The sequence below is a fragment of the Pithys albifrons genome, chromosome 2, assembly GCF_047495875.1.
Source record: "Pithys albifrons albifrons isolate INPA30051 chromosome 2, PitAlb_v1, whole genome shotgun sequence".
Classification (NCBI taxonomy): domain Eukaryota; kingdom Metazoa; phylum Chordata; class Aves; order Passeriformes; family Thamnophilidae; genus Pithys; species Pithys albifrons.
Window position 1 is genome coordinate 43,071,566 of NC_092459.1, and position 20,886 is coordinate 43,092,451.

At 37.5% G+C, this 20,886-nt stretch overlaps 1 protein-coding gene across 5 annotated transcripts in view; it reads right to left on the bottom strand.

Annotated features, from left to right (window-relative positions):
* Nucleotides 1–18,498, bottom strand: part of HACE1 (HECT domain and ankyrin repeat containing E3 ubiquitin protein ligase 1) — a 54,233-nt gene extending 35,735 nt beyond the window's left edge. For 3 of the 5 annotated variants that reach the window (XM_071548815.1, XM_071548817.1, XM_071548814.1), the window contains exons 1-10: nt 18,304–18,498; nt 13,518–13,572; nt 12,370–12,459; nt 10,490–10,594; nt 9,125–9,200; nt 8,826–8,957; nt 7,661–7,743; nt 5,299–5,395; nt 2,596–2,697; nt 749–855 (exon numbers count right to left, since the gene is read on the bottom strand). In XM_071548815.1, coding sequence (XP_071404916.1) covers nt 749–855; nt 2,596–2,697; nt 5,299–5,395; nt 7,661–7,743; nt 8,826–8,957; nt 9,125–9,200; nt 10,490–10,594; nt 12,370–12,459; nt 13,518–13,572; nt 18,304–18,379 — 923 coding nt within the window. In that variant the 5' untranslated portion in view covers nt 18,380–18,498. Of the gene's footprint in view, nt 1–748; nt 856–2,595; nt 2,698–5,298; nt 5,396–7,660; nt 7,744–8,825; nt 8,958–9,124; nt 9,201–10,489; nt 10,595–12,301; nt 12,460–13,517; nt 13,573–18,245 lie in introns of those variants that run through there. The other 2 variants (XM_071548816.1, XM_071548818.1) reach the window with 2 other exon arrangements.
* Between the last annotated feature and the right edge of the window lie 2,388 nt (nt 18,499–20,886).

The following is a 20,886-nucleotide window of genomic DNA, read 5'->3' on the forward strand; positions in this document are numbered from 1 at the left end:
GAATGGTTTTACATTTTACCACAATTTATTTGTGGGAGGTCTATTTGCTCTAAGGAAGTCTGCAGTCAACAACAGCTGAAGTTCTTCAGAAAGTTATCTTTGCAGCAACAAAATGTCATGTGCATTAATCCCAAACATTTAAAGGGTTTAAGACTTTTACACTAATTCATCAAAGCAAACATCGATCAGAATAAGACTCTGACTAATGGTGTAATGAACTTCCCAGCATCACCTAGGAGTTCTGACCTACTCTATACAAACTCCATCCAAATGTAACATGACTGATGAGAAAGAAGAAAAATGCACCTAGAAGTAAGACTATATATTTCTTTTCCATCTAATTGATGGGTCCCTCACTTGCTGTCCCCAGTTAAAATGAAGCTTTCAGTCCTATTCCTCCACAGCCTATGCTGACAGGCTTCTTTGGTTACAGAACACTCAAACTTCTTTCTAAAAAGTCGCACAGAATATGTTAGCAAGGAGCTTCCACTCATGCTTTCAGACTCCACCTGTTTCAGTAAAGACTTTCTTAGTTTCTAGTAAAGCATAAAAGTTAGACCAAAATCGGTTAGCTTTTGAGGACAGTAAAATGTTACTGGTGATCTAAACAGGCACTGTGCTACAAATCAGACTTGAGATCCATCTACTCCAACACATGCTGAGCATCAGACAGTTTAGATATTAAAAGTATTAAGTGGCACTAAATACGAGATAGTTTATCAAGCTACTTTTGACCTTCTTAACTTACCTAAGCAATTTGTGACCATTTGTTGTAGCAACTTCAGCAAGACTTGTTAGGATTTTAAGATATTGGCTTTCACTCTGCTGAGACAAGTGTTCCAGAACTTGCCGCAACTGAAAGATAAAAACAAAAGGAATTGCATAGTGCCAAGGAGCATCAGATCACTAACAATTTAACAATTATTTAGAACATTATCACCCAAGCACTGATATCTAGCAATAATAATATAATAATGTATATTGTCCAACATCTAATCTAACCTCAGTAATGTTTCATTCTGATCTACTAAGATTACTGAAAAGATACAGATTCTAGTGTCAATGCATGTACTACGGGATATTTAACATTGCAGAATCTATAAACACTGAACGCTTAACCATGTATTATTTATTCATGGGAACAGCTTATGACATTTAAAATGTGAGTCCTGACTTCTAACACACCCAGTCTCCTCATGTCATCACTTTCAGATAATATGAACTAGTCATTATCCACAACTTTGAGCAGAACAGCTCAGAGCTGGACACAGAAAAGCATTTTCAAAATACAATTACATTTTGGCAATGAAGCACAACTATACCAAGTGTTATCTAATTAGAGCACGGTGCTAGTAACACCAAGGTCTGTAGGTTCAATCCCCATATGGGCCATTCACTTAAGAGTTGGAATCTACGATCCCTGTGGGCCTCTTCCAAGCCAGAATATTTTGGGAAATCTCTGACTGTTTTGCATATCCTCTCATTAAGATCTTGTTTTTGCACACACCTCCATTACTCAGACAGATGAAAAATTCATTTTTCTCACTATCTTCACTTCTACAATACACGGAAAGTTTCTCTGTTCCACTGTTTTAGTTCCTTTCCTTTCTCTTTTAATTTAAATCATCTTTATCATTGCCCCACACATCTAACATACACTTTGAGAAGTCTCATCTCTCTGATTTCACTCTGTAAAACTCAACCCTGTCTCAAAAATTTAAACACTGCCTCTATATATAAATTCTCAGTCTTGCAGAGGAAGTAATGGAGTTAAAGAAAAAATGAAAATGTCAAAACTCTAGCAAGGTAAGTTCAATGAAGTGGCACCCAATACCTTACCGATTCTATTTTTTTTAATGTGCAATCTTTAAAATTGTTTGTAGTCATTTTCAAACAAATATGTATTAAAACCCCCACAACTAGATAGATTTGGAAGGGCAAAAAGCACCTGATGCTTCCTTCCCCCCACACAATCAAGAAACAAAATTTTTTTCTCGTCTTTTTTTTGCTTTAGGTTGTACTACCCCACAATAATAAAAGAAACAAGGTATAAAAGAATCATCGAAAAAGAAACAGAGTAATTTCACCTAGAGAAACAATCAAATTGAATTGTAGCTGCAATCTTTTACACTCTAAATGTACAAGGCAACTTCATACAGATCATGTATGAATACTCTTACTATGAATGCTTAAGTTTGTCTGAGACCATTCAAGCCTCAAGACCTCCTAGAATGGATGTCTTCATATATTCAATGAAGGCAAACAGGCCCCATTACACAAGGTAACGGTATATATAGAATGCTCAACCAACACTTTTGTATTGAAGGTTGCTCTTTCAATTGTCTAGAACACTTTGCCAAATATGCAAAGTCAGAACACTAAATGAAACAGATTCTGCATTTAATTCCAAATTCCTGTTTTTAAAATAATGTAAAGATATTTACCGTGGGGAAAGAAAAATAGTTAGTAGTCAATTACTGTGGCACTGACAGCCAACTGTTGGCACTATCTTCTAACCACAACACTCACATTAAGCAAGCAGATCTCCACAACACAGTCAGATCTCTATCTATAAAGCATGTAATACTGTATTACCATGTTTTCCCGTAGATCTTCATTCTGTGTCATTTGAATTATTGTCTGGAAAAGTCGAGGATGGTACTGTATTAAGACTTCACAAGTCTCTCCATAACCACCCTAAAAAAGCAATCATTCAAAAAACATTTGAATTAAAAGACAAATCTTTTTTTAACACTGAATGAAGAAATTCAATTCTAAAACAATTTGAAATTCAATAATCAAACTTAGATATCACAAAACTTTTGAGAGAGGACAAAATCAAACTGTTTTCAGGATACTGGCTCACATATATGCACTCCCTTTTCTGTTTTTTTCAAATGTTTTCTTACTTACCAAAGTTATACTTGAACAACACTTCACCTATCAATTACCAAAGATTAAAAACAGTACCGTATTTCACTTCTCCTCTGCTTGCTGACCTGTCTACTTAGTTACACTCAGAAACTAATCCTTCAAAACAAACATTTTCTAAAGGTTCATAAGGCACATATCTGACTTGTTATAGGAAGAAATAGCATAAACCCATGAAAGGATTATTTAACTTTAAAATCAATATACAAGTATGATTCCACTTGTGCCCTAGACTAACTTCATACCCTTCTGAGAAAAATTGTTTTCTGTAAGGAACAGAATTTGAATTTGTGGTTTATTTGTATCAACTCTTATTTAACACAGCTGAACTTTTAAGCAGACACCTAACACCTGAATATGTATCAACTTCCACACTGGAAAGACGACGATATAATGTGTTAAATTCTGCAACTTAAGGGACTCCTCTTTGAATGACAGTTGACAACTTACCGCAGTGATAACAGACTCATTAAACAGATTAATTTAATTTTTTCAGGTACCAAGAAGTTAAGTATTAAAAATAACACCACCCAAAATCCATAAGGACTAATGTAAGTCAAATCTTCAAGGTCAAGGTAATACCATGTTGGCAAAAAGTTGCATCTATAACTTCAGATCTCTAAAAACACTTACCTGCACTGAAAAACAAACTTGTAGGCATACAATAAAACCTCTGATGTCAAAGGAAAGAAAAGATTTTGTTTTCTCCTTTCTTACTTGACATCTTAAACCTGTAAACTACATGATCTCAAATACAGTAAGATCAACACTACAAAACAGCAAACACCAGGTGTCACTACTCACACTTAAAAAAAGTTAACAGAATTTTTACAAATAAGTGGTGCCTCAGGGTTTGCAAAACTGCAGACTGAAGCAGAAATTCAAAACATTAATTATAAAAAATAAGAACAGTACCACTAAGTACCCATTGGTGTAGAATCATGGAATTGTTTAGGTTGGAAAACATCTCTAAAATCAAGTCAAGCCATCAAACCTAGCACCACTACCATGTACACCACTAAACCAGGTCCTCAAGTGTCATATCCATGTGTTTTTGGAACTCCACCACTAGTGAAGTGGTGATGACTCCACTTTTCCTTAGCAGTCTTCACCAATGCTTTAGAATCCTTTCCTTGAAGAAATTTCTCCTAATATCTAATCCAAACCTCCCCTGCCATACAGTTTTACAGGTCTGTGGCTGGAGAAAGCCTCGAAGCTGACTAAACTTCACGTGCTTTTATGGTAATGCTGAGTCACTTTTGCCATAATGAAGAGAAAAAAAAAGAATCTAACTCTGAGCTTCACAATCAAGTCAGTCATGAGACAGAATAGTGATCTGGCACTTCTGATTGACCAGAACTGACAACTTATTAGGATTTCTTATATCCAAAAAGAAATGTTCTAAAGAATCTAACTTGATCAAGGCTTTCCACAGATAATCTATAAAATAAATCTTGCAGAGTTAAACATTCCAAAAATATCCCATGGGTACTGGACACAACCACTTCAAATGCAAGTCTTTGGCACATGAGCAATCTTCAAAAATTAAATAACTTGAGTTTGAAATAATCTGAAAATACAGAAAAAAAATTGAAAATTTCAACTTTATCCTGACAAAATAATAACATGCACCAAAGTAATGTGATGTCTGCTAAGTCCAGTGATTTGGTCTTTTCAGCCTTCAGTTCGGTTTTCTAGCCTGCTGATTACTAGCAAAGGTTCAGAAGCTTCCATTAATTTATGTTATTTACACACTGATCCTCAATTGATTCTACAGAAAAACATGTAAGTGTTCACAAATCAAGAAAAGACACTTTATCAGGCAGTACAAACAGTATTGAGTATCAAATGGGAAAGACTGAGTTTTGCAGTTGAAAATGCTGCATTAGTTGAAAACGCTTAAGATTTTTGTTCCTTGTCCAGATATAGTAATACTTTTGAAAAGTAATTGTCAGCACCATGTAAGTTTTGTTTGATTTTAATAGTAATATCTCTTCAAGAGAAAAGAAAATCTATTAGCTGAGATTTAAAAAAAATCACTTCTTTCTGCATGCCTTTACCTCTTATTTGTTAACAGTTAAGCACCTAAAAGTCTATTATCATTATACCAAGATTCCCAAACGTTCTAGTCAAATGGAGTTCTGTAAACTCTTTCTCACACAGCCAATTCTTGCCTTAGACTTATGCAAAGGGTACAAACTATGAACCTGCCTGTAGGATCAATTTAATGACAAAAAAATTTTTTTTGCATTTGTTTCGCCAAAGGACAACAGTCTTTCAGAGGCCTTAAAAATTGAAACAGTAACACTGACACTGTAGCAAGCCACAGACGTTAACAGAAAAATTATTAAGTTGCTAACTTAATACCTGTACACAGAGATCCAGTGGAGTAACACCATTCTTGTCCGGTAAATATTTGGCTCCTCTCATCAAAAGAATTTGTGCAGTGTCTCTCTGACCATGGCTGTTCAAAAGAAGAGAACACAGACAGTTAGTACAGTATTTATGCTCCATTATGAATCATAAATCTGTCTTTATTGCACCTAATGAACAAAACTAACATAAGCTAGGAGAAAACCAATAGTTATGAAACTGAGCAGAACAGAGGATGGAAAATAATGCCTCAGATTCTTCTACTACCTTTCAAGACCACAGTAAAAGAATAGTCCAAAATTAGGTAAGGCCCATTTATCAAGCCATAGTCACTCTCATCATTCAGAAATGATTCATCTTCGCCTAGCCTCATAAATATCTATGAGCTGCATTTCCTGAAAAAAAAAATTAATATCCTAATGTGCTTCATAGAGAAAGTTCTCTTCACCGAGTTCTTTGCTTACTTCTACCAGATTTGGGGAAAAAATAATCTAATTGTGATTTAACCATCAAATATTGATTTTTTTTTGCACAAGAATTCAATATGCCACCATAATGGTTCTAATTACTTTTAACCCGTACTTAAAAACATTTTGCCTACTTTAAATATGAGTTTTATTTTTGCATTCAAAATCTATTTCACAGTCTCACTCATCTATTTACAGGTTGCATAGGACACTTAGTTTCCTTGAGCTGAGAATTTCAGAAACAACTATTCCAACATGCCACCACTGCCTAGAAAGAAAGAAGACCAAAGTTTATCTGTATCTCTCAACATTTTCCCAAACTCTTCCTTCTGATGAAAATGAGAAATTGAGTAGCAGCAATCAGATCTTTACTTCACTAAAAACAACTGAAAGACTAGTTAACTATTGCCTTCACCGGTATTCCATGTGTATGCTAACAAATGTAATAAAGAAGCATCTAGGGGGTGAAATGAAAGATTGATACAAAAGATGGCAATTAAGTTTATGGATACAAGTTTTATATCTCACACTGGTTTGCAGTATACCCTTTATGCAAATGTATGAGTCTTTGTCATCCTGGAATACACAAAGACTGTCTATATTATCAGTTCAGAAAGGGCACAAGAAAAGTGACAATCAGCAGCTGTGGGACACTGATCTCTCAACAGCTTCCAGTTCAGTTATTACTCCTGTCCTTCCAGCCCAGGAAACCAACAGGTTAATCTAACGTACCAGATTTTCTCCCAGCACAAACATTCAGAGTCAGAAAGAAGCTAAGACTAAGGGCCTACTTGCAGCACCTTTGCTGTAATTCTCTACACTAAGTGAACAACCCAACACCTTGACAAAACAGGCGTTTCAGACTCAAACTTTGAATACTGATACCCTTTCTCCAGCTATCATGAACCACTGCCTACCATGTCCCCATATCCTGCTTTCTCTGTCACCAGGGGTCTATAATCCTTCTTCCCACGTTCACTGCAGTACACACCCTGTTCACTCTACTCTCCCAGCTGCTCCAGTTGTTAACCTCTAAAAGAATATCACTGCTCTACTTTAAAGACATTCCTTTCTTACAGAGAGCCACCCAGATGAGGCAAGCTGCTTACTTCTTTTAAAGCAGATGCCAATATCCCGCCCTAAACCAAGCACCAAGGATAGCAGCTATTTATTTTCCCTTTCTTCTCAGCTGCCAAAAGTCAACATACACTATCTTCAGAGACCACAGCTCCAAGAACATAACTCCTGGCAAGCCAGCAGGTTAGTCCATTTCTCCTTTTGTTGATATTAACATTTAATTTTAGGTGAACTATTTAACCTATAACCAAGCCCATTGATTATAAAAATTGCAAATGTTCTACCAAACAGCAGAAATGCTCTAGTTAGAACAGAAGGTCATTTATCATATGTGATTAGTTTTGAAATAAAACTAAACTCTGAAGAAAACAGAAGGGATCAAAGCAAAGATATAACTTCAATTCAACATTGTAACTTTAAGGCACATATGCACATTTTGTGTACACTGTAATATCATAATGTACATTAAAGAATAGACAAACCTGCCTTACAAAAGACTGCATTTTTAGTGTACTCAAAATAATGTAAGTTGGCAGAACTCACTTTTCAGAACATAGTTCAGCAGTCATTGATTTATAACTCATGCTAGAACATGCACAGCTATGTGTTTAACATGACTGTTAGAAAGATGTATCTAAGTCTGCAGTACTAAGATAAGCAGATAAGAAACCGAACTACATTCAAATATGATACAAGATTAAATACAAGTCAGCATTTACATTTCCTAAATTTTGTGCCTTTTAATCATTGTTATTGCAAAAGAGAAAAAAAATATTTCAGTTTTAGCACATTATTCAAAAGTTAAGTATAACCTGCAAGCAAAATAAAGTGGAGTTGCCCCAGAAACATTCGGCCTGTTTATATCTGCACCGCTGTCCAACAAACACTGCACTGTCTAGAAGAGAAGAAAACACCAGCATTAGAAAAAGAGCCAGGGAAATGTCTGTTGGCTTGCAACTATTTAGGGTTATGCATGTTAATTACATTTTCAGTATTGAACCTCAAGACCAAAATTCCTAAACATTAAATAGAAAATCATGGCTATCAGACCTCACAAAGCTTCCTTTCAACTTCCTACTTTAATAACAATATCTCGATCTACAAGCCAATTAAAAATAAAAATTACACTTTTTAGAGAAGCACACCTCAAGTTAGAGGCAGCCATATACAGCCATATCACTAGCTGAAGTTTCAAACTCAAACTAGACTAGAATAAATATGTAAGGAAATTCTAAAATATGAAAACACTGAGCAGACTATCAAACAATTTTTGCTATATTCCAGTAAGTTTATTGATAACCGCTTCTCAGAATTTGGTCTTCCAAAACTGAGTGCTGACAATGACAACAGAAAAAATCTGGGTAGAACAATAATTTTTTTTTTTAACAGGAAATAGTTCTGGAAACAACCTGTATAACTCTACATGGCTCTAACACAGTTCAAGTAAAGCATCCAGAACTTTACTCTGAATATAAATAGCCCTAATGCCAGTCCAGGTGTAAAAATTTTTCATACATATCAATAATTGAAGAGTTTCTTTGAACTTGTTTACTTTTAATGTTAAATATCTAACTGAACCAACTCTGTGTTCGTCTTTTACTCACTGTAAATTAATTTCAGATTTCAAAAGCATGTAACAGCTGGCACAACTATGAATTAAACACATTCTGAAAAGTAAGGAAGAACATTTTCAAACACATTACATAAAAACTTACTATGAGCAAGTCAATAATAATAGTACAGAACAGCTGAACAGTAAGTCACCTAGACTCCCATAAACACTGCAATCCATTCCCTCCACAGCAGTAAGTTGTTCCCATGGAAGTGTATGCAGCTGATACTAAGACAACAGCATTCTTCACACTTCTAACCATTACCATGTGTGCTACTAGTCTGAAGTTTATAAAAAAACCACAATTATGAAGCATTACCAAGTTCTTCACAAATCCACTGTGTTCATACAAGTTAAAAACTTACTGTCTTGTGTCCATTTTGACAAGCTACATGAAGGGCTGTTTGTCCCATTGCATCTTCAACATCCACATTACTGACATGCTGAACAAGATCATGAAGCAATTCTGTCCGTCCATTGACAGCCAGCCAATGAATCTAAGCACAAAATATATATGTTTCCTTTAGCAATGATATAAGTATTTCATAAATATGATTTTTAACCTGATTGTATTATTGTCAACACTTTCACAAAGAGAAGCTTTGAACAACACTATTTTATGTCTAGATATTTTGATCACATTGTTTGATTCTTGAGCACTTACTGCAGTCAGACCTTCATTATTACAGATGTTGACGTCTGCACTGTATTCCAGCAGCCTGCTCATACATTTCTTCTGGCTATGAACAAAAGAATACATTAAAATCCAGCCATGGAAAATCACTTTCAAAGACTAAATACCTTAGAGCCCTACTCACTCTAATTCATCATTGCACGAAGCGTAACCCAGTTTCATTTTATAAGGAGTACAGTACTGAGCATGTGAAAAAGAGAAGTGGGTCATCATGCCAGAGACTCCTACAGCTCAAAAGTAGCATACAACAGCACAGGACCAAAATCATAGCTGTTTATGCGGAAAGTGCAGAAGTACTTAACCACTGAGCTTCAGCTTCAGCTCTGCATGAACTACACTTTCAAGACAAGAAACCAGAGTTTAGCTAAGACAAGTCCATGTAGTTCACCATCTGTACACTTCAGTGAACACATTTACAGTACACCACTAAATCATTACTTAATGACAAAGTCATTGGAACATATTGCAAATCTTTGGCAAGTACAATTACTGTCTTAGTGGAAGTAGAGGTATTTTTTCCTAATTCATGTTTTGTTTGGTCTTTTAATGTTCTTTGATGCAGCAAGAAGAATTTATTCTTACTTTTTATTTGGTACCTCTCACACCTATCTTAAACTTCATTTCCACATTACTGTCTCCTGTGTCTATTTCTGCATTTCATCATATACCACTTGGCTGCTGCTTCTCCTACAAATAGTGTTTAGGGCTTCTAGGTATGTGGAAAGACAAAATCCTCCACATTTGAAGTACCAGCTGTGATACAATTCAGTTATTGTAACACATACATGCTCTAAAAAGAAAGATAACATTAAAACTGTACATTTTCCCATACTATAATTCAAGAAACAAGATCTTAAAAAAGTACTTGCTCACTGGTTTGGGGTATTTTTTCTCACCCTCTCCTAATATCATGCAGGCCAATCTTGTATTCCTTTTGTAGCAAAAATTTCCTTGGAGACCCTACCTGAGAAAAATGTGATGTCTGTGAACTCTTCCAAGCCCTCCAAAATCTTTTTGTACTCAGCTAACTTAAAGGAGAATGGACCCTTGTTTGATCACTATTTTAAGAATAATTATGCCCTTGCTTAACAGAAAACACTAAAATGACTGGCACTGAAATTGGTATTTCAGACATGACTTGCCATTTGTAACAAAGTATTTTCTGAATACCCAAAGTATGGATTTTAACCTCCGTGTTGTCTGTAAGTGTGACATCCCCATTTTCCAAAGTGAAAACTAAAGTATTTTGTTTGAACTCTACAAAAGTATTACAGAACATGCCAGCTCAAGTGCATTATGGACAAAATTTAAGAGTTGTAAAAGCTTTTTTCTTACCCATTCCTTGCTGCTAAATGGAGAGGAGTACATCCTGAAATGTCCTGATAGTTTGGATTTGCTCCTTTTTTTAATAATAGAACAAGGCATTCAACTGATCCACAGCTAAGAACAAAATAAAAAAGGGAAAAACTGTGACAAGGATACTTACAAACCAAATCTGTATTAACATAAAGACAACAGCAACACTATGCACAGATTACACTCAATAGAAATTGTTTACATAAAATTGTTTTGCACCCTCATAGTTCATTACACTAACCTAAAGATAAGTCAATTAAATGCAGTGAGAACTGACTGATTATAAGTTGTAGTAATGAACAGATGCCAGCCTTCTATGTGACTTTAATGACTTTAAAACCATACAGTGAAACTTTAGTAACTCTAGCTATAAACTGTTTAAAAATTTTTGCTTATTATCTCCTCTCACATCCCTCATCTTTTAATATTTTCCATTAAATAACAATTCCACTACCTGGTTTTTATGTTAACACTTCAGTGTCTGGAAGTTACATTTAAAAGTTTTAAGTATCAGGAATATTCTAAAACTCACACAAATATTTCTTTGCTATTAATTTTGAACCTGTAGCTCCTTTTCACTTTTCATAATATAGCAGCTCTTCAGGATAACCAAGGCCACTAAGAAGACAGAAACTCTGCACTGTATGTTTATCCTGCACCTGAATTGTACAAGAGGAAGAGCTGAGTGAAAGGATAAGCATATTTTTGTATCCATCACTTTCGGCTCATACATATTACAAATCTCTCCAATGCAGGAACTGCTACACAACAACAGAAAGACTGAAGGCTAGTTGTACCATATGTTGCAAAACCAGCAGTTTGATGACCCCTCTGTGACCCAACAACTACTCAAAATAAAAGACAATCCAAAAATAAAGCGTAACACAATTTCTTGTGTTTTAGAATCAATAAGTACCATTTATTTTCAAATGTACTTCTAAGGTATATGCCAAAAATTTACCTGCATTTTTTAAAAACTTCCTGAAGTAAATTTTATATAAGCAGTATGTAATTCTGAGATGAAACATTTGGGAAATAGATATTTCTAAAACAGTTTGCTTAGAAAGCTGGAATTTCTATGTTGTGACCAAATACCAGCTATTTATATGCAATACTATTATTTCTTTTTGCCTCTTTTTTAACAGTTTCAATGTAAGAACTTTCAAGATATTTAAAAGGGGAGCCAAATATGGAGTACTCATTCATTAGTTTGAAGTTTTGTTTCCTGAAAGACGAAGTCAAAAACTATCTGGTTCATTTCTATTTAGGTTATGTTAACCTGTCTGTTTCTTGGCAATATGGAGCTACTCCTGTTAAAGAGTTACAAATAATCCAGATCAAGGTTATAAACTTTGTAGTTAAGCCCTCTATCCAGGATACAAAAACTGATTAGAAGTGAATGCCCAGGTTATAGTCCCTTCAGTTCTGGTCACATGAAGTACTTTAGAACAGCTGCTTCATAATGAACATCCAAGTGCTTCCCACTGTCCTAAAATATTTCAAAAACAATCAGCACCTGCAGACAAGATTTCTCCAACCCTACAAAGGCAAGATTAACTCACTACACAGGATACATATCCTGGCTGCATTTCTTCACAGACTTGAGACTTCACAGAAAGGCAAAAAAGTACCTAGGCAAGACTTCCTTCACTAGAATTTGGAAAGCCATACGATATTTTACATAAAATCTGTCCTTGCAATGAGGCAGGCACATTGCTAGAAGAGCAAACAAAATACAAAAAGGAAGTATGAAAAAATGTTAAACTGATACTAAAGTGTTTTCCAGCTTACATTCATGCCTTAGATTTGTGGTAATATTTTCATTGTTAACTTCTGGACTGGACTCAAGTAAGTCTTACTTTGCTGCAATATGAAGCAAACTTCTCTTCACACGTCCAAAGGCATAATTCACATCAAATTTGGAATTTGACAGCAGCTCTGAGACAGACCTTCAAATAGAAACATAATTTTAATTTAAAATTAGCCCACAGAATTCAAGCAAAGTTTATACTGTAAGTTGTACACAAATACTCTATTTCTTACTTGATCACTATTTCTTTTCCCTTCAACTTATTTCTGATCAAGAGATTGAACAGTTTTCAAGCATTTGCAGATTAACAACACCTTTTCACTTCTTATTTGTATATAAAAAATTAACTGTGACACTGGGCAATGGTTTCAAATGTAAACTAGTAAGAAATAGACCAGACAACCAAATCACCTCTTTACAAATATGGAAAAGCAACATTTTAATAACTTTGGTTTGAAAAAAAAATTCCCCCTTTCCTCTTTATGTCATCAGTCATCCCCAATCAGATATGCATCAGCTTTTCCAAACATATCTAAAGTTCAGAGGGAAGACTGGTATGTGAAATCATAATTATGAAGTAGAAAGATACATTATATGCCAACAGGACAAAAAGTGTAAACAAGACCCTTCCACTACCAGTAATGGGCCGATGACATAATTTTAAGTCCTTGCATGCAATCTCAACAAAATATCATACAGGAGGACAAATGTTTGTCCTGGTCAGATAAATGGTTTACTCTTTCCTACCTGCTTCCCTACAAAATTCATCAGAAGGCAGCACCCCTTCGCTGGCACTATATAGCCTCCAGTCCCAACCACTTTGAGGACCACTGAGTAAGAGAAACAGCTGCCCATCTGAGGAATCCCAAAAGTATCAGTCTCATTGTCCTACTCTTATTCCATGTCATTCTGAGACAATTGATGAGACTAAGAGCTTCTGGGTCATCACTAAATACACAGAGCTAAGACACAGTTACACTTTTGTACTTATCCTAGGACACATTTCCCTGTGTGCATCACCAGAACAAATCCCAGCTCCAGTCTATGGCATAAAACAGAACAGGTTTCTCAAGTAAAAGTATGCTGGGATGCACAGTCAGTGACTAACTTCAGATATAGAAGATATCTGAGCTACAACTTTAGAAAACACACTGGGTTTTTCAGACCTTAAAAAAATAAATTTAAAGAATTTCTCACCTGTGCTGGTCAGCCATAACCATTGGCATCAGTGTATAGACAGCAGTTTCATTATCTGTGAAGAAATTAAATTACTCCATTAGCATAAAGAAATCTTTTACATAAAAAATTTATCTAGCAACACTTACTTACTTTTTAGAGATCATTCTTTTTACACAGATTATACATGCATGAAGTTTCATTATAAAGGAAAAGCCATCATACTTAGATAAAAGAGACAACAGAATTTCAATACCTGAAATCCCAATGTGGCTTTTTTGCTTTTACAATGTAAAAATTACAGAATTTTCAATGGAGCATCAATTTCTTTGAATTGACAACTCTGTTAATTAAACCAAAATTTGTAAGAAATGTGCATTAACAGCAACAACAACAAAAAAACACAAACAAAACTAAAACTTCAATACTTAATTTTAAAAAGAAATTTCCTGTGTTCCAAGGTGACTTCCACAGTACTGACACTGTAAGTTTGTAGCAGTGATTTTTCTAAATTACTTCATAACCATTCATTTTTGTCTCTATACTTGAAGACCTGAATGTGATGTTTCACTTTAATTTCTAATCTCTAATCAGTTTCATATTTCACATTTGAAGGCAATGAAAAAAGGCCAGAACATGAAGATTCAGGCCAGCAGCAGGAACAGACTAACATTCAGCTATACAGTCTCTGTCATTTCTACTGCTGCACGTACCAGCACACTGCATGGATGTGATGAGCCTAAAATACTATTTTTACAGGACTAATTTGATGTAACTTGAAAGGTTTTAATGTATGGTAATTATAAATAATACTAACGTGCAATAGTTATTAATTTTTATTAAGTACAATTATTACTTTTTTTCTCTTCAAGCAAACTACCCACTGTTGGGAGTACAATCTCCACAGACTTGTTAATGTAGATGCCAACTTATGACAGGAGGGCCTGTGCTTTCTGAGAACTCAGGTATATGGCTCCAGGATATAGAAACAACAGACCTATTCTCACAAAACCTTTTTGTGAGCTTTTTCTTCGTGACCATCATTGATCCAAATACGAAAATTTCTAAGCAACCAGAACAGGAAGAATTAAACAACTACAGCATCTCATGTCTTTTACATACTGTGCCTCTATACATTCACTACTTCCACTAGATAGGTAAGGTGATATTTACTGAATATTAAACAAAGATTCCTCAGTTATCAAGTGGAATCAAAGAAACTTCTCATGTTGCAGCTATGCTATTAGTTATTACCATTCTACAGTCCTCTTAGGGTTGCTACCTGCTATTTCAAACAGCCTGTCCACAGCTGACAAAAGAAAGAATAATGCTAATCTATTATTATCTTTGAACAATGAACACAGATAAGTCATGTTCAAATTCAAATTACATTCCATTTGTTAGAAAAAATTAAAAATAAATTTTAAAAAATCAATGTTGCTCACAGCAAACACAAAGTTCAAGAGACACAAGCCTCTCAAAACACCAAATGATTAAAAGCTGCAGTCACTCCAACCATTAGCAAGTTCAAGAGTTTGAACTCTCTACAGATTGCTCTTTATGGCAGAGTTCTGTGACCATCAGATAATTCCATCCCCACCACACACCATTAGAATCTGACTGCTGAGGGATGAACAAACTTGGGAGGGAGAGAGAAAGTCCTGAAATAAAATGAAACAGATGCTAAATAAAGATATCAATTCTGAAAAATACTGGATCACTTTTTGAAAATGTATTCATTATTAGCTCCCAGTATACACAAATAAAAGAAAAAAAACTTGTTTGAGCTCTGTTTCACAGTTCTCTTGGCAGAAAGAGAAAACTTTCCAAAGGAAACAAAAAACCCAGAACTTGAGAACATCACCTAAATTTAAGCACTACACCTTTATATATATTTTCACAATCATGTCACATTAAAGAGGGGGGAAAACATAAAAGCATCTAAAAATACCAGCACCCCTAACTGAAATGCTTAATACTCGATCCTAATTAAATTGAACTATATTGCAAGCACAGTGATCCAGAAAAAGACTAATTAAATTATTAAGTGTAGTTGGGCCATAAAAGGCCTTTACAGTACAGTTGCCAAACTAAGCTTTTTGCTATTCTATTAACAGAAACTACACTGTGGAGCACACATAGATTTTCCAAGAGTTTTTCTGTACAGAAATAATTAAAAGGGTGTGGTGGGACTAAGGAGTTTTTGTTCCTATTTTTGTTAAATATTTTCCCAATTCATAAATAAACCCTTACTAATTTAAACTACATGACAGCAGGCAGAGAAAAAGCGTTATACACCTCATGCACTTACAACTTTTTCATTATCTAACTTGCTTGCATTTCAAGTCTTGAATATCTAAAGAAAAAAATGCAGTCAGAGCTTTGGGCTGCAAGACCTAGTTTTCAGGCACTGAGCCTTAACAGTAGAATCCAAAAATCTGTGTCAAGCTCTCAAGTGTCAAGAAAACAGCTGCTGAAGGATACTCTGAAAGTGATAAAAAACTTATGCTATTTGCAAGGTCAGCTTAAGGTATTTGCTGGCACTGAACTCAGGTGTTAAGGCTTGCTTTAAAAAAAAAATCACTTAAAATTCATCATCTAGAATTCTGGCGCCTGACAAGATACTCCTATTACTTCATTTCATCAGAGATACTGTTGTGAATATGGCAGAAATCACAACCATAAACAAGTGTCAGCACTGTCCATATAATACCCTAATGGCTACAGCACACAAAAAGGAAGTTCAATATCTAGATTTAGTGCCTTCCTCAGCATAACAAAGTTCAAACATTTATCTCCATTTCCTAAGAGAGTACCATGACTCCTTTAGGGTGGTCCCGCGGTGTAAAGGAGAGCACTCTGGACTCTGAATCCCAAGGACCTGAGTTCCAGTCTCAGTGGGACCGTCCCCTGGCAGTTCAATGCCTCCCTGCCATCCCGTCCCGTCACATCTCAGAAGCTCAGCAGGGTCAGCTCCGGTTAGTACTGGGTGCTGTGACAGTCCCGAGGACTTCACTGTCACTGTCTAAGCTCGCTCGGCCATGGCAGATGGACCTCAGGACTTAAACGGTGGGGCCAGTTCTGCGCAGGCTGGAAGGGCACACACAAGTGGGGAGAGCCCTGCCCAAATCTTCCTTTGCAAAGTTTGGCCATACATACCATGACTCACTCCTGCTTTAAGGATGGAGGGGTGAACTACGTATCTTTCAACTTAACACTATTCAGATGTAGCAGGGTCTGGCAGAAAATCATAATACAAGAGGCCAGACTCAGTATACAAAAAGCCACCAAACTACATACCATGCTAGACTGGTGTGGAATATTCTAAGCTGATCCTGCCAGTACATGTTTGGAACAAAACACTACAACCCAAAGCTGCTTTTCAAAAAGAGTTTGCGCAGACTGGCATGAACCTAAGGAACACCAAGGTCAAGAAAGAAAACATATAATGAGCTAAGCCCATCCCAAAGTTTGATGGCCATTAAACAGAGACCTTCTTGGAATTAAATTTGAAACTTTAGTGTCTCAAGTCCATTTATCTTCTTATGTCTGTCCCACTGTGATTTGTTTCACACAATTCCTAAAGAATGCATAGAACTGACATTCCTTCTGCACTACAATAGAAGTGCTTGTTCCAAAGTTTCAGGGCTTCCACTTACACTACCACTACCATGGACAAAATTACCTCTATAGTGGAAGATAATAATGGCCAAGACAGGAAGAAATCAGATTTAATTCAGAATCCATTTGCCTACACTAGTACTGGAGTAAATTTAAAGCAACTCCAACTGACATAGGATGTGCAAAGCGTTATTCATATTACCATCTTCAATTAGTTAAACTTGTGCTACTCCATTATTTCTGTAACTCCAAGCTTAAGTTAATAGTTAGTATTACAGCCATTTTCCCTGCTGCCATTCAAAGGCTTACAGGCAGCAGCAAAATCAATCCGAAGCTTGCCTGTCTATTTTGTTAAATTTATGAGCAACTGCACTGGCAAACGCCAAAACTGTGATAGGTGACAGTAAGTGAAGGATGTAGCAACTCAGTGCAGGAGGATTCCAGGAAGTCCAAATAGGGAATGTGTAGTGAAAACAGATTATTACTCCCTCTCCTCTACCACCAGAGACGGAAGCTGGCAGACGGCAGCCAAAGACCCATTCATAAAACTAAACGCTGAAGAAAGTACGAGAGCACACGACTCACAAGAATGCGAGTAATGAAAGTTTTTAATATCTGTGAGTCAGAAATTTTGCACATCCAAAAGTTTTACAGAGTTAGTCCTCCCAAAAAGCTCCCAAAAGTGCCACCTGTCTGGAAGACCAAACTCATTGCCATTAAAAGCCTGAAGCTGTATTTTCAAATCCATCCCGGTAGTGGGGACTAGCACTCACGTGAAGTAGTCTAAAGCCAAAAATTAGGCTTTGATAGGTGACAGTGCCTTACAATACCTTTGCAAACAAAATTCAGCACTGTTAAAAAGCAAACTAGGTTTGTCATGGCTAGCTAGCCACCAACAAAGCAGCTAACGAAGGATTTAAAGCCAGATAAAAAGATAGTCGAGCATCTCCGACCACCCCAGGCCCGGGGGCGGCAGGGACCGGCAGGGACCCCCCGCGCTCTGGGCCGCAGGCGGCGGGACACCGGGGGAAGGAAGGACACGGGGAAGCCGCTGTTGTTATCACCAGCAGCCTCTCAGAGGCGGAGGGACGGAGCCCGTTCCCATCCCTCCCCGTCGCCTCAGCTCACCCCAGCCGGGCCGGGCGCGGAGCCGGGACGAACCGCCATGGCAGGGCCCTTCTCCTACCGTCCGGCAGCTCCACGGTGCGGGCGCGGCGCAAGGACCTCGTCAGGCGGTTGAGCTGCTCCATGGCTCTCTCCATCCTCGGAGCGCCCAGCCTGGAGCCGCGAACACCCGCGAACACCCCCGGACACCCCCGGCCGCCGCCGCCACTTCGCTCAGCCCATCGCGGCGGGCACCGCGTCCAGGCCGCCTCCCCGCTCCCCGCCGGCAGCTGCGCGCATGAGCGGGGCGGGGCGCGGGGCGGGGCGCGCGGGGGGCGCTCCTGCCAAGGGAGGGGAATTAAAGGCAGAGGGGCATTCCTTTACAGAACCCCTGGAAAGCGGATCTTTGTACATCTGCTTGGTTTTTGAATAAGTAAATAATTTGAAAAGTGCTGCGTTTTGCAGCCCGCCCGTGCGGGCACGTGTCCCGAGCAGCAGCCGGGACAACATGTTGATGGGACTTTGTGGTTTTATTCTTTCCACTTGTGTGTGTGTATATGGCCAAACTTCGGGAACGCAGATTTGGGAAGGGCTCTCCCCACGTGGGTGTGCCCTTCCAGCCTGTGCAGTGGATTTTTTAGGTGAGGCACAGCGTGCGCAGAACTGGCCCCACCGTTTCAGTCCTGAGGTCCACTTGCCACGGCCGAGCGAGCTTGGACAGTGACAGGGAAGTCCTCAGGACTGTCCCAGCACCCGGTACTAACCGGGACTGACCCTGCTGAGCATCCGAGATGCGACGGGATGGGATGGCAGGGAGGCATTTGAACTGCCAGGGGACGGTCCCACTGAGTCTCGAACTCACGGACCTTGGGATTCGGAGTCCAGCGTGCTCTCCTTTACATTACGCCACGAGACTGCCCCTATTCTTTCCACTACGGCACGAAAAAGTCTGCAAGGAAACACATCTCCTGACATTCAACAACTCCCTTAGTTAATGACTATATAAAAGTTCAAGGAAGGAAAACCTAGTGGAAACCAAAAAGCAATCCAGGCAGGGGTGACCTGATCGCAGTGTCGATGGTTACAGAGCTCAGTGTCACTTCCAGAGGATGACTTATAAAACAGATCCACCCACCTGGTCTGAGGGCTGCAAAAATGGCCAAGGGTGTTTCTTTTTGGTGGCCTATAGGAGGCTTCATCCTCCGGAGAAAAAAAAATCCCAGGTTGACCCTGTGAGCTTTTGCTATGTCCTGGGAAATTCCTATTTTGAACTGTGCTTTTCCTGTGATATTGCTACTGACCACACCTATATTGACTGCCATGGAAATAAGCACCTCTGGATGGTGATTAATTCCGTCTAGTTTGGAAATGGGTATTGCACTAGGATGAAGCACCTTCTGAGGTGTCTGTAAGACACCTGTAGTAAGACTAGGTCTCAAATGGAAAACTGTTAAGCAAGTAAAATTAGCTGAAAGTAGTAAAATTAGCTGAATTTTGTTACATCATGACGAGTATCATCAACACTTTCAAATGTTAATAATTATTGTCAAGGAAAAAACAGACATCTCAAGGAAAGATTCAGATTCCCAGCTTACCATATACAGCTTTTAAGTCACTTGCTCATTGAATACATTCAGCAGTACTGAGATGTAGAGACCTTAATATGTCTGTCTGTTGCACTTACATATCTAAAAACGTCGTGTTGCCCGTCCTTGGGTCTTATATTGGTGTGAGCATTCTCAGTGAAAACCAGAGGTAGAGTGTGTTACTTTTCAGAAAAGATAATACGATCAAAACAGTTAAAACTGTGGAGCTCATGGCATTTGTTTTGCTACAAGAAAAGTTTTCTTTAGAGATAAAAATTATTTTGCTCTCAGGACTGGAAGGAATACAGGTTGTTATCAGAAATAGAATGCAGTACTAAGTAAAACTAAAAGCATTCAGCTGTTTCACTCTGCTTTTTCCTCTGTACATTCTTCACACAGACATAGAAAATGATAAGAACTTTAGTTAACCTACAGCATAGAAGAAAGAGACAAATTGATATTGATTTTTCCATTTTTAAAGCCCCAAAGAAATTTGTGGCATAAAGACTTCAGTAGAGTTTAGATCTTGTTTTTTGTTTCATCTTGTGTATCATTAGATTGCTAGGTTTTCACTAAGAGTCTTCTGGTCAGTGCTGAGCCAAAACATCCAGTCCTAAACTGGACCTTTGGTCATCACTGGACACCAAAATATAGGAACAAATTCAATGTGTGGGAAGGTGCATTTCATCTTTAGTCCGTTGTCTGCTTTTACCAAAAAAAAAACAAAAAAAAAACAAAAAAAAAAAACCCAACCAAAACAAAACAAATGGAGATTCTGCTGAAGTTCAGATTCAGTTTAACAGGCCCTATTCAATTGCTAGGAAACTATGAGGGCTCCTTTAAAAAATTATCAAATAGTTCTCTGCAGGAAGGAAAATTAGCATTAAATACTTACAAATATTAAAAAGCGTATTTCTTTTTTCTGCAAACACTTCTAATGTCATCAGGTTCAACCACTAACCAAGCACTGCCAAGTCCTCCACTAAACCATGTCCCTAAGCACCACTACTGCACACCTTTTAAATACCTCCAAGAATGGTGACTCAACCACTTCCCTGGGCAACCAGTTCCAGTGATTG